Source organism: Engraulis encrasicolus, unplaced genomic scaffold (assembly GCF_034702125.1).
Source record: "Engraulis encrasicolus isolate BLACKSEA-1 unplaced genomic scaffold, IST_EnEncr_1.0 scaffold_448_np1212, whole genome shotgun sequence".
In the NCBI taxonomy this organism is placed as follows: Eukaryota; Metazoa; Chordata; class Actinopteri; order Clupeiformes; family Engraulidae; genus Engraulis; species Engraulis encrasicolus.
This window is the reverse complement of record NW_026945751.1, coordinates 20,441-35,454: the sequence shown is the minus strand read 5'-3', so window position 1 is coordinate 35,454 and position 15,014 is coordinate 20,441. Positions and strand designations below refer to the sequence as shown.

Sequence of the window (15,014 nt, the reverse complement as noted above, 5' to 3'; positions counted from 1 at the left end):
CCGCGTCTTCTCTGGAGGAGGACTCCTTCACTTGTCCCGTCTGTCTAGAGCTGTTGAGGGATCCAGTGACGATTCCCTGTGGACATAATTTCTGTATGAAGTGCATTAATGGTTGGTGGGATGAGGAGGATCGGAAAAGAAAATACAGCTGCCCCCTGTGCAAGCACACTTTCGACTCAAGGCCTATCCTCTATAAAAACCCTCTGATTGCTGAAATGGTGGAGAAGTTCAGGAAGACCAGCATCCAAGCTGCTGCTCCTGATCACTGTTATGCTGGACCTGGAGATGTGGTGTGCAACATTTGCACTAGGAGAAAACTCAAAGCCGTCAAGTCCTGTCTGGAGTGTGTGGTATCATACTGTGACACTCATTTGAAAGTTCATGATGAAGCTATCCCAGGTAGAAATCACACCATGGTTGATGCCACGGGCCAGCTACAGGAGAGGATCTGCCCCCGTCATAAGAAGGTTTTTGAAATATTCTGTCGCACCGACCAGAGTTGCATCTGTTATCTGTGTATGGTGGATGATCATAGAGGCCACGACACATTCATGGCTACGGCAGAGTGGATTCATAAAAAGGTAAAGTATAGTATTGGCTGTAATTTTTATACTTTATGCAGAGGCCATATATTCAGCATATAATACGCAAGCAATCATAAGTTAACAAAATGCACTTGAATAAGGAATGAATTATCTTTGACAGGCACCTTTGGTTTTAACCGAGAGAGAGTTTATTAGATAAAATGGTTCAATGTCTGACATTCTGTTAAACATTGACAGACGAACTTCAGTGTTGCCTGCCTCCCTCCTACCTGTCATACAGGTTCTGCCACTGTCTCATGTTTAATGTCTAGCTGAGGTCAGATGGTATCAGCTTGTGAAGAAATTGTGCCGAATAATTTCATCTCACTCATCAATGCACCCATATTAGCACCCTCAGAAATAAATGATCAATTCAAAATGTGTTGTTCTGATTCCTGATGGTCCAGGAGGGCTTTGGGCAGAGGCAGAGGAGATGCCAGCACATAATCCAGTTGAAGGAGAAGGAGCTGCAGGAGCTGAGGAAGGCTGTGGAGACTCTCAAGGTGAGAACTGACCAGAGGAGAAGAGAATCTGCAGCAGTGAGATAGTAGTTATGATGAGCTGGGACACAAGCATGGCTCTAATGCTGTTTGCCAGAAGAAAGACCCTTCACAACCATATACTTAGCCACCGTTACATTGCTTGATAGGATTTTGTTTATGTTTTGGGGGCTTTTGTGGCCTTTATTATGACAGGGTGTGTGTGTGTGTGTGTGTGTGTGTGTGTGTGTGTGTGTGTGTGTGTGTGTGTGTGTGCGTGCGTGCGTGCGTGCGTGCGTGCGTGCGTGCGTGTGTGCGCACGCACGTGTGTCCTATCAGTCTGGTGCACAGACAGCAGTGAAGGAGAGTGAGAGGATGTTTACTGAGATGATCCGCTCCATTGAGAGAAGGCGCTCTGAGGTGACAGAGCTGATCAGAGCTCAGGAGAAGGCTGAGGTGAGTCGAGCTGAAGGACTCCTGAAGCGACTGGAGCAGGAGATTGCTGAGCTGAAGAGGACAGATGCTGAGATGAAGCAGCTTTCACTGACACAGGATCCCATCCATTTCCTCAAGGTAGACAACATTACTTTTTAGAGTAATCAAAGCATGTCAATACAGCCCTGTTAATGTCCTGCTGATCAAGGGCTCATGTCAGTGGGTCTACCTCACCCTAGCGTGTGTGTTTCTCTGTGCAGAACATTGCGTCCATCACTGAGAGGCCTTACAGCACAACTTCAACCAGTGTGACCTTCAGCCAAAGCTTCTCCTTGGAGCCCCTGAAGAAATCTGTGTCTGCACTGAAGATGCAGCTGGAGGAGAAATTACAGTCAGTCTTCAAGCAGGAAATAGTCAAGATATCTGCAGCAGGTTTGACTAGCTTAGAAAGTATAACATTTCCACCATTAGCATTTCCAATTTACTGTGTTAGCCGAGACAGGACCATTACATAATTTTTAATTTCATACATTTATTTTTCTGTGTGTTGTAGTAATGAAAAATGTCCAGATCATCCAGAACATACAGAGTGAGTCTCCACCGTGCACACAGACAGGGTGCATTCCAATATGCAACCTTGCGTCCTCCACTTGTGCTTGTGGCCTCGCCCCGCCTCCTGGCCCCTCCTCTGTGGAGAAAACAATGAAGTTTCCCAGCTGTCAGCCTAGCCACAACAACTTTTGGGGGACTGTTTTTCATTCGCCATCCAAATTGCAAATGAGAAAATGACTTTACAATTGAGCTTTTGCGAGATATTGAAATACAATGCTGTTGTCAGTGATGTCATTATGACACAATACTTCCTGGCATGAGGCCACAAGCACAAGTGGAGGAAGCAAGGTCGCATATTGGAATGCACACACACACACACATACACATTGGTTCGCAGGGTATGGTTATGTGCATATTTTGTCCTCGACTGCATTGCAGTGCATATCTTGTGACAGTTTTGTGCTCGGTAGTTCTGCACACAAGGTATATGGTAGGTATGTAGTAGTAAGGTAAGGTAGTATGTAGACACACAACACATATTGATGACACCTGCATGAAGGCCGAACTCCGGAAGATCCCGACGTCGTGGTAACTTGCTTTTTTGGATGTGTGCGCACCTCATATAATACATTAACATACAGTATGTGCAGGTGTAAGATATGGGGTGCTACAAACACCAAATCTACATTTTCGTATCGTGATGAGAACATGCAGTGTACAGGATGATTTGAATGACATGATTGAACAACTGAGTAAATATTGTAATACAATATATTCAGAAACCACTTTACGAAAACACATTTAATGAATTCCTGTAAATAAATTGATGAATTTTTACCTGCACTATTGTTCTCTTATTTTCATCTTATTGTCTCTCTTTTTTATGTAAATAATAAATATTCCAAATGGCAAACATATTGATTTAACATTCACAGACAAATAGGCTACATTTATTACAAATCATGTTACTAATTAATGGTTCTGTTATACAGTATTATTGGAAAGCGGTTTTAAGCTCCCAGGGCTTAGTTGTGATGTTTTCTGTTTCAGTGTCTGATGGCCAAGATCTTATTTGTGACCCAGTGACCAGAGAGGACTTCTTACAGTGTGAGTTGGACACACACACACACACACACACACACACACACACACACACACACACACACACACACACACACACACACACACACACACACACACACACACACACACACACACACACACACACACACACATTAATATCACAGACAGACAGACAGACAGACAGACAGACAGACAGACAGACAGACACACACACACACACACACACACACACACACACACACACACACACACACACACACACACACACACACACACACACACACACACACACACACACACACACATTCCTATGTGCACTCACACTGCTCAGACGTATGAAAAGTCACACACATCCATAAAAACCGTCAGGAATAAAAACCTGTTTGTGTCCTGCCTTCTCCTCCTCCAGATTCCTGTCACTTCACTCTGGATCCAAACACAGCAAACAGAGTCCTCCATCTGTCTGAGGGAAACAGGAGGGTGGAGTACAGATGTGAGGCCCAGTCATACCCTGATCATCCAGACAGATTTAATGTGTGGTATCAGGTGCTGTGTAGAGAGGGTTTGTCTGCACGCTGCTACTGGGAGGTTGAGAGGAGCGGATATGTTGAGCTAGCTGTGTCACATAAAAGCATCAGCAGGAAAGGAAGGGGTAATGAGTGTGTGTTTGGAGCTAATGATCAGTCCTGGAGGCTGTTCCTCACCAGCTCCAGCTCCAGCTCCTCTTTCTGGCACAATAATAATAGAGAGACTGTACTCCCTCTAGTGGCCAGCTCCAGAACAGGAGTGTATGTGGATCACAGGGCAGGAACTCTGGCCTTCTACAGCATCAGGGGAGACACAATAGCCTTGGTCTCATTAGCCGCGCTTCAGCGGCCCGGGGCCGCCCGGGGCTCAGGAGAGTGGCCGGCTCGGAGCTGCCGGCCCCGGGCCATTTTTTGCCTGATCGGACTCATCGCCGACCCCAGGCACATTCAGGTACACGCCTTGTTTGTGAAACGTCAGTCGGGCACAGCCCACTTTCGCCCCAAATCACAGAAGGACAACAACAGAACAACGACAAAGAATAACAACATGCCCATTAACAACATGCATTCAACCAGCCATTATTGTTTAGCAATCGTTCAGCACTTATAAGAAGACGGTACTTAGAGGTGTGAATGCAGATTAAAACATGGCAAAGCTAGCAGCCATGTCAAACATCTCTCTGGAGCAAGCAGTCATCCCATCACTTTTCAAAGCTGCTACCATCATACCTGTGCCGAAGAAATCATCACCATCATGCTTCAATGACTACCGTCCTGTAGCACTGACGCCCATAATCATGAAGTGCTTCGAACGGCTAGTCCTGTCACACATCAAAGCCACCCTACCCCCCACCCTAGACCCCTACCAGTTCGCATACCGAGCCAAGCGATCCACGGAGGATGCAATTTGCTCTGCCCTCCATCCAGCCCTCACCCACTTGGACAATAAAGACTCATATGTGAGAATGCTGTTCATTGACTTCAGTTCAGCATTCAATACCATAATACCACAACAACTCATCAGAAAACTGGACAAACTAGGTTTCAGCACCTCCCTCTGCAACTGGCTGCTGGACTTCCTGATGCAAAGACCACAAGCAGTACGGGTAGGGAACAACACCTCGAGCACCCGGACCCTGAGCACGGGGGCTCCGCAAGGTTGTGTTCTCAGCCCCCTGCTGTTCACGCTGCTGACACACGACTGCACAACGACCCACAGCACTAACCATCTAGTGAAGTTTGCGGATGATACAACACTGGTGGGCCTCATCACCAAGGGCGATGAGACTCACTACAGAGAAGAAGTAGACCTGCTGGCCAGATGGTGCAAAGACAACAACCTCCTGCTGAATGTCAACAAGACCAAGGAGATTGTTGTCAACTTCCAAAGGGTCCAAAAACAACTGCCACCACTGACCATCGACGGCGATGCTGTGGAGAGAGTGAGCAGCACCAAGTTCCTTGGAGTGCACATCAGCGACGACCTCTCTTGGACCACCAACACTACATCACTGGCGAAGAAGGCCCATCAGCGTCTCTACTTCCTGCGCAAACTAAAGAAGGCAAGTGCTACACCCTCCATCATGACAACATTCTACAGAGGAACCATAGAGAGCGTCGTGTCCAACTGCATCACAGTGTGGGGAGGAAGCTGCACGGAGAAAAACAGGAAGACACTCCAGCGTGTTGTGAACACAGCGAAGAAGATCATTGGAGTACCACTCCCCTCCCTGCAGGACATTTACACCACACGCCTCACCCGGAAAGCACTGATGATCATCAAAGACACAAGCCACCCTGCACACAAACTGTTCAGCCTCCTGCCCTCTGGAAAGAGGTACAGGCGCCTCCGTTCCCGTACCACCCGGCTGGCGAGCAGCACAATGCACCAAGCGATCAAGATGCTGAACACTCAACCCACTCTCCCTCCACTGTCAGCCTCTAGCCAGCAAGGCCACTGACAACCCCCCCCCCCCCACTGTCAGCCTCTAGCCAGCAAGGCCACTGACAACCCCCCACCCCCCATCCCCCACCACCATATCTGCGACTGAACATTCCACCTGCACTACTATACTTGTGACTGAACTTTCAACCTGCACTAACTCAAAACATGCACACACACACACACACACACACACACACACACAAGCACACTGCACTTTCTGCACTAAACCCAAACATACACACACTGACACACACACACACACACACACACACACACACACACACACACACACACACACACACACACACACACACACGAACACACACACAAGACGCACACCGCACCTTCTACCTGCACTAAACACATACACACACACACACACACACACACACTGCTGCTGGTGTACTTGAACAGACCTTTTATATTTATTTTCTTCAAAATGCTACTATTACCATGTCAGAACGCTATAAAGGACTTTTTTTTAGGAAAAGCACAAAACACAACAAATACCTCTTAATGTATGTCCTCTACAAGTCTTCTGTTGTCCAGTCTTGCACTTTAAATGTCTGTATGAGCACTGTCTATGTCCATACTGTCTTAAGTCCATGTATAAGTACTGTCTATGTCTATACTGTCTATGTCCTTACCTTAATTAGTCTATGTCTGTATGGGAAAGCAAGAAATGTAATTTCAAATTCTTTGTATGACCAGTGCATGTAAAGAAATTGACAATAAAACCTACTTGACTTGACTTGAAACTTGTAGCCCAAGTTAAAATTTGAATTGGATCATATGCGAATCATGAGAATTGAGCACACAGCACCAATATCAACAAATATGTATTTATTTTCTATCACTAATGACGGACATTTAGGTAGTGTGCTTGTAGGTCCAGGTAAGATGACTGTCTCGTCTAAAAACGAACATTACACAAACTAGCAGTGCGCTAAAAACATGCTAAAAGCATGCTAACAAAATCATCACCTGGAGTCTGCCTGATCTGACACCCAGACCAACGAAGCTAATTTGGTCAAAATCCAAAAAACAAGAAGTTATTATCTTACTCTTGGCGTAATCACAGGTACTTGTGGGTTGAATCAAATAATTCCAGAAACTCGTCAACAACTCCAGAAAGTAATGTGATGATGCTTTGTTTATTAACTGTAGCCATTCACTTGAATGGAACTCTGCAGCACTCATCTGCTCTGACTCTGGGGGAGACTGCCTGCCGCAAGTGTCCTGCTACGGAACACAGAGAGATGAGCCACGCACGCGACTCTCCTCAACACGGCTGTAGTGATTAACCAGCCATGGAAAAAATAAATTGAGACTGTGAATTGCGATGTTTACAAGGAAATAATTTTAATCAATAACAATGAAATACCCAAAAAAGCAATACCCATGTCAGATTCGAATATTAATGGCCAATTAATATTCGTTCGAATGTCTCGAATTTTCTTAACATTCGACTTATATTCGAATATCGAATATCGAAGTCAAAGGCTTAGTGGAAAGCATGCCAAATCACGATAATGGCACAAGAGTTGGCGGCTAAAAGCAGAAAAAAGCGACATGGCTATGACATCCCAAGTTTAAGTGTAGTGGTGCCCATGATGCCCTGATAACAACAAAAAAGTTATGTTGGCTAAATAACTTTAAAAACACAAACAGAAGTGCCAAGGTTGCATCTTATGAAATTATGCCATAAGAAAGCCAAACACCCCAAACTAATGCTTAACCATAATTTGCCCAGAATTTAGCGATAAGTCCCCCATGCAGCCACATTATTACACAGAGGTTGACCCCGCCTCCGAGCCTCGGCGGGCTTGCTGGCCCATCGAATTCGACGGGCCAGGGAAAGCGGCCCTTAGCCCCACAACCTGGCCCGGCGGCCATCTTTAGCACCTAGCCCCCTTTTGATGAGATCACCGTCAGCCCCCTTTTGTCCGGGCCAGCCCGGGGCTGGCCCTGCAATGAGACTAAGGCTAATGACCCTCCTACACAGAGTCAACACCATATTTACACACACTCTCTACTCTGGGTTTCGGTTAGATCTTGCATCATCAGTGGAGCTGTTGTGAGGCCCCTGCCAGTGATGTGTTGGTTAATATACACACACACACACACACACACACACACACACACACACACACACACACACACACACACACACACACACACTCTCTCTCTCTCTCTCTCTCTCTCTCTCTCTCTGAATATTCTGCAGAAACAGTGTGTATGTGTGTTCTAGACTAAGACTACTTAAGTAAATTAAGTAAGGGTTAACGTTCGGCGAGAAGGTCGCTACCGTGGAATAGCAGCACGACAGAGAGAATCTTTAGACCCCGACGCGGAGCGCTTAACCCGCTTATTATATGGATATACTTAAATGATTCACACATGGCGGGGACATTTCTTTAGGCCTATTTAATGTGAAGTCTAGGCTATTATAGTTTTTAATGTCAAAAGATTGTTGCTGCGCAAAACAAAACAGTGCCGTTGTGGAACACCGCTAACAGCTAGGTAGCCAGGACAACAGGTGTTGTCTATCACAGCAGCTGATTATAGTCTTGTTGAAAAGTCGCTTTAGCAGTGAAAAGTCTTGTTGCCATTGACAGCGGTCTGTTATAGACCAACCCGTCCGTTATCGAAAAATAACAGACGTGCGAACGTTGGGGAGCCCTGTTGAAATGAATGGAGCATTCGACCGATGACGTCACAACCATATAATAATGTACATTAACATGTTTGATATTATGTTTCCAACAGAGCATGTCTGACATCCGTACTGTGGATGTAAGTTAATCCGCACAGTGTGTTGGTGGGTGCAATATAATACATGCAGTGTGTCGGTGGATGTGATTTAATGCATACAGTGTGTTGATGATTGTTGTTGTTGCTGTTGTTGTTGTTTTCTTTCTCAACTTCATCTGTACTGTGGATGTTAATCCATACAGTGTATTGATCGTTTTGTTTATTGTTGTATTGTGCTGTTGGAGGTTAATTCTCTTCCTCTATCATTGGAGAGAAAGGCGCTAGGCACGCACACACACTCACACACACACACACACACACACACACACACACACACACACACACACACTCTCTCTCTCTCTCTCTCTCTCTCTCTCTCTCTCTCTCTCTCCTGTCTCTCTCTCTCTCTCTCTCTCTCTCTCTCTCTCTCTCTCTCTCTCACACACACACACACACACACACACACAGAGTGTGCTCTCTCTCTCTATCTCTGTGTCTCTCTCTCTCTCTTCGAGAGACAGATTATTGTCTCAATGTGACTGCTACATACTGTACCTACTTACAGAATGAAATGAAATAAAATACAACTCTGAATAACAACACCAGTTACTTTAGTCTTTTATCTCATGTTGCCAAGCTCTGTGCTGTAGTGACTGGCTTTTCTTTCCAAATGGTGCGGGGGTGCCTTGGTGGTTCTGGGGGGGGGGGGGGTGCCTTGGTGGTTCTGGGGGGGGTGGTGCCTTGGTGGTTCTGGGGGGGGGGGGGTGCCTTGGTGGTTCTGGGGGGGGGGTGCCTTGGTGGTTCTGGGGGGGGGGTGCCTTGGTGGTTCTGGGGGGGGGTGCCTTGGTGGTTCTGGGGGGGGGGTGCCTTGGTGGTTCTGGGGGGTTGCCTTGGTGGTTCTGGGGGGGGGGTGCCTTGGTGGTTTCTGGGGGGGGGAACGGTGGGTTCAGTGGGTCCTCAAGCCTGTTCTCCCCAAATGGTGTGGGGGGAGGGGTCCATCCTCAAGCCTGTTCTCCCCAAATGGTGTGGGGGGAGGGGTCCATCCTCAAGCCTGTTCTCCCCAAATGGTGTGTGTGTGTGTGTGTGGGGGGGGGGGTCCATCCTCAAGCCTTGGTGGATCTGGGGGGCAACGTGGCTCAGGGGGCTAGTGTGATGTGCACTGTGATGGTCTCTCATCCGCATATGACATTCTCACATTGCTCTATTAGAGTGTGACATCTTGACATGATGTTTACTTTAGTTTAGTCTAGTTTAGTTTAATTTGAGTGTGTGTGAGTGCGTGTGTGTATGTGTTTGTGTGTGTGCTGTGTGTGTACTCCTTATTAATTAAAAAAAATAAAAACTTATCTCTCCTTGCAACTGCACTTGTTCTGTATATTTCCTGTGCACTTTGTATTTGCTTGTGATATTGGCTTGATTATGTCCTCTTTTGAAAGTCGCTTTGGTTATAAAGCGTCTGCCAAATGCAATGCAATGCAATTCAATGTAATGTGTGATGTGCACTGTGATGGTCTCACCCTCATATGTCATATTCTCACATTGCTCTATCCTCATATGTCATATTCTCACATTGCTCTATCCTCATATGTCATATTCTCACATTGCTCTATCCTCATGTCATATTCTCACATTGCTCTACAGTGTTTCCCATACATGGTGGACACTATGGCGCACCGCCATATTTTAAATTGGGCCGCCATAGTTTCCACTTAATTTTTAAAAAAAATGTATTTGTTTGTATTTTTGTTTTTTTCTGTTTTTCTGTTTTTGTAACTATCCGATGCACTATTGGCACAGAACAGGTTTCTACAAAGACAAATAAATTATCTATCTATCCATCTATCTATCTATCTATCTATCTACTGTATCTATCTATCTATCTATCTATCTATCTATCTATCTATCTATCTATCTATCTATCTATCTATCTATCTATCTATCTATCTATCCATCTTCGTATCTATCTATCTATCTATCTATCTATCTATCTATCTATCTATCTATCTATCTATCTATCTATCTATCTATCTATCTAGCTCTCTATCTATCTATCTTCAAACCTCTATCTATCTATCTATCTATCTATCTATCTATCTATCTATCTATCTATCTATCTATCTATCTATCTTCTCACAGCTCTCTTTAATAGTGGTTCCCAAACTGTGGGTCCCATTGGAGGTGCTGCAGAGCATTCTATAAAAACAGGAAATCCTCAGGTTAACAGCTAATATTATTCCATAAATTGATTAGAAACAATATTCACTCAATCAATAGCTGTATGTCTTTCCTGTCAATTTCCACTAGCAGACAGACTATTCATGGAAAATCTAGTAATATTAATGGACAAAAAAAAAAAAAATCCTAAGAATATGGTGGGTGGGGGGGTTGCGAAAATATTCTTGGGTCCAGAACAGGGACATTTGAAAAGATCAAATTTGACAAAAGGCAGCACTTCTTCAATGAGCAGCATAACATAGTTGCAATACCTACTCTGGCCACAATCTTACACAGTGCACCTTAAGTCTTGTCTATCTGAAGTTGCTTGTACAAAGTACTACACGCTCCCTTGATCACTTGAATTTCCCTTTTGGTATAATACGTAAAGTTAACAATAGACACTTTTCCACATACAACCATAGCCAGGCCGTGCCCTCCTAGTGACGCAGCAGCTTCAGCGCTGCTACGAGTCAGGTCAAGAGCAATACAAGTACTTTCTGAGTTCCCACAGATACAGGAACTCCTCCCACTTTGTTGGGAAGCAAGCAATCATTAGCAAACCAAGGAAGGCCATTTGGGAAATGCCGTTTGGGAAAAGTTAGTTGTTATGATCTTGGTCAGACCAGGTCTCAAAGAGATTTGAAAGTCAATCATAATCAGGCTAATACAACCCGGCTGTACCAGGCCGTGTTGAGCTGTAATCTACCGGGAAGAAAATGAACGGGCAGTGGAAAAGGGCCTTTTGTCCTTGACTTTGAAGTTAGTAAAAAACGTAATTGTTCCCAACGGGGAAAGGTTTTGTCAGCAAGTGAGGTTAGCAGTAGGAGGCAAGTTGTATTTGCCTATGACATGGTGTAACAAAGATTCAACACATTACATTACACATTACCTAGACAGTTTTTACCCAACTTTAAACTTCACCGGAAGGAGCAGAGCTGAGCGGAGCAGAGACGAACAGCAGAGGGCAGATTGACCAGAGAGGAGCTTGCTTGATTATGTCAATTCGCTTTATTTCACCCAAAACCCTGTCAAGTAGAGGGGTATACGAAGAAGCTGGTTCAGGAGTAAACCAGGTTAAGTGAAGAGGTAAATCACCTAATAGAAGAGCCTGGACCACATGGTTACTTATAGAGGATGACATTTTTCAGGAATTCCCGTGGGTCCCGCGGGTCCTGCGGGATTCCCGCGGGATGGGAGTCAAAATTTTAAAGATGAACGGGAGCGGGCAGGAGCGGGAATAAAAATGAACGTGAGCGGGAATGCCGCTTATTTTTTCTTTAAAAAACAAACAAAAAAAGCCTTGTTTTTTTTGACGAAACGGGATTGGGGTTGATTTTGAGTGGGAGTGGGCAGGATTGGGAGACATTCTTTTCAGGAGTGGACGGGATGGGATTTGTTTCTTTTACTCCAGTCCGGGATGGGACGGGATGGGATTTTTTTCTGGGACCGGGATGGGAAGGGAGAGACAATCCACTCCCTTGTCATGCTCTAGTTACTTATGAAGTTCATGGTAAATCACCTAATAGAAGAGCCTGGACCACATGGTTACTTATGAAGTTCATGGTAAATCACCTAATAGAAGAGCCAGGACCACATGGTTACTTATGAAGTGTGAAAAAAGAGAGCTGACAAGAGAGGAGCTTGATCATGTCGTTTCTCTTTATTTTACCCAAAACCATGTCAACTGGAGGCAGCACACAGCCAGCAATACACACACCCAGACACACTACACTACTACAGGACCGCTGAGGACACACACACACACACACACTCATGCACACACACACACACTTTCTCATGCACACACACACACACACACACACACACACACACACACACACACACACACACACACACACACACACACACACACACACTCTCTCTCTCTCTCTCTCTGTCACGAACACAGACACACACAACCTGACATGAATACACTCTCACACACACCCTCTCTCTAACACGCACCCACCCACACACACACACACACACACACAAACACACACACACATACACACACAGGAGTCCTGGAGCTAGTTGTCGGTGATGTCATCACTGGTGGAGGTGCATGTTTGTCTCATGGCGTTCGATTGGTCGGTTGACACGTGATACACACCCCTTCCCGTCCCATGAACAATACACACACACGCACACACACACATCTCTGCCAGGAACAACGCGCACATCACTGTGCCAAAGCAAAAACAAATAAAATAATAATAACAATAATAATAATTAAAGTAATAATATTATTATGATAAATTTGTACACATCCCCACAGAGATTTCCTTCAGAAAAGAGGTGACGTATTATCTTGAGCTTATTGTACATGAAAGACTTGAAAGAAGAAGAGTAGACTGCCAAGTGGGAAAAGCAGAGAGATGGGTGGACACTCCTTCACTTTCTCTTTCTCTTTCTTTCTCTGTCTCCATCTCCATCTCTCTCTCTTCCACGATGTCGGATGTGATGAAGTGACCTTATGAAGACTTGGGGGACATGGGGGGGCACTAGGGGGGCGTAGACAACATTAGTAACGGGAGGGGGGGGGTGTGGAGTGGGGTTGGTGGCAGGACTGGGTGTTGTGTGGGGGTGGTAGGGGTGGCAGAGGTGTATAAAGTAGAAATAGTCAAGTATTCTTACAGATGTAACTGCAACACTAGTAGTATGATATTACATGGTTTCAACTTTGTGTTATCATGGTACTAGTGTTGTAATCACACCTGAATGAGTAGGCCTACTTCAACTTCTACTTTACACAACTCGATGGTGGTGGGGGGCAGATGGTGCTCCAAAAATGACTGATTACGGAAAAGAATAACTTTTAAAAATTCCAATTGCCTTTTATTTCACTCTGATTTCAGATACGTTTCTTTGTTTTGATTGATTTTCAGCCAAATCGTACGGTAGATCAGTCATTGTTTTTGTGTTTTTTTTTTATTGTTGTGTCACGCTGGAGGCTGGTTGGCTAGCTGGCACAGTTGGGCATGCAGGGCTCGTAAGATGGAAGCTGCTAGAACAGAACAGTCATGCAACTAACGCACAACATAGACATGTATACATGGACGCCATGCTGGGTGGCTGGCCGGCACGTCGCTGTCAGATGTGTACGCACGTCGGCCATGTTGGGTGGGTAATACAGGCATGCCATGTTGGATGTCGGCCATGTTGGATGTCGGCCATGTTTGGAGGGCAATAATACAAACGTGCCCTATATATACATGTTGGATGTCTGCCATGTTGGGTGGGTAATTACAGGCGTGCCCTATATACACATGTTGGATGTCGGCCATGTTGGGTGGGTAATACAGGCGTGCCATGTCGGCCATGTTGGGTGGGTAATAGGCGTGTCCCATGTCGGCCATGTTGGGTGGGTAATACAGGCGTGCCATGTCGGCCATGTTGGGTGGGTAATAGGCGTGTCCCATATATACATGTCTATGCACTAACACTACAGAGATGCCCTCAGAGCGGGAGCCACGACCTTACAAGGCCCGCGCTGCAGAGAAGAGAGAGGGGAGAGAGGGAGGGATGGAGAAGGAAAGGAGGAAGCAGGGAGGAGAGGGATGGGGATGGAGGAGGGAGAAGAGGAGTGGAGAGAAAGAAAGAGAGATGGATGGATGTAGCAGGGAGGAGGGGGATGGTATTGGAGGAGGGAGAAGAGGAGTGGAGAGAGAGAGAGAGAGAGATAGAGAGAGAGAGAGAGAGAGAGAGAGAGAGAGAGAGAGAGAGAGAGAGAGAGAGAGAGAGAGAGATGGATGGATGGATGGATGGAGGAGGGAGGGACAGTGATATGACAGAAAGAGGGAGAGATGGAGGAAGAATGAAGAGAGCAAACGAGGCAGGGGTAGAGGAAGAGTAAAGAAAGAAAAGGGGAAAAAAGGATGGAAAGGTGAAGGAAGACAGGAACAGGGAGGATGCAGATAACGGAGAGAGGGAAGAGGAGGAGGGAAAAAAGAGGAAGGAGAGAAAGAAAAAACATAATCAAAGCATGAAAGAGAGCAGCAGAGAAAGACACATTTTATATTTTATCTTACTTTTATCCACTAAAATAAAAACATTCTTATTCACACACCAAACAACACATGAAATAAATATATCTTAAACTTTAAATAATGTTCAAAACTATATGTAACTCAAACAACCTTTACATGTAATAACAGTGGTATACAAACAGCGTTTACATGTAATAGCAGTGGTATACAGTATAGAGGTGTAATCCACACAGTGTGCAAAGTGTTAGGAGGGGCAGTCATGCCTCTGGTTACATAGGGAAGTCTGGTCATATCTGGTTTGTGTGTGTGTGTGTGTGTGTGTGTGTGTGTGTGTGTGTGTGTGTGTGTGTGTGTGTGTGTGTGTGTGTGTGTGTGTGTGTGTGTGTGTGACACTATACAGTACTAGTGTGCGTGATTCTATAGGTGTTTGTGTGTGCGTGATTCTAGGT

At 45.3% G+C, this 15,014-nt stretch overlaps 1 protein-coding gene across 1 annotated transcript; it reads left to right on the top strand.

The window, feature by feature from the left end:
* The first annotated feature begins 215 nt into the window (after window positions 1–215).
* On the top strand, window positions 216–9,587 carry LOC134444074 (uncharacterized). Its single transcript, XM_063193542.1, has 5 exons — window positions 216–350; window positions 992–1,087; window positions 1,403–1,636; window positions 1,759–1,930; window positions 9,568–9,587. The coding sequence occupies exons 1-5, from the start codon at window positions 216–218 to the stop codon at window positions 9,585–9,587; spliced, it is 657 nt and encodes a 218-aa protein (XP_063049612.1).
* The last annotated feature ends 5,427 nt before the right edge of the window (window positions 9,588–15,014 follow it).

Coding starts and splice junctions, on each gene's coding strand:
- LOC134444074 (XM_063193542.1), top strand. CDS start 216: ATGGTGGAGAAGTTCAGGAAGACCAGCATCCAAGCTGCTGCTCCTGAT. Junction 1,088..1,402: donor AGGCTGTGGAGACTCTCAAG/GTGAGAACTGAC, acceptor GTGTCCTATCAG/TCTGGTGCACAGACAGCAGT. Junction 1,637..1,758: donor ATCCCATCCATTTCCTCAAG/GTAGACAACATT, acceptor TTCTCTGTGCAG/AACATTGCGTCCATCACTGA.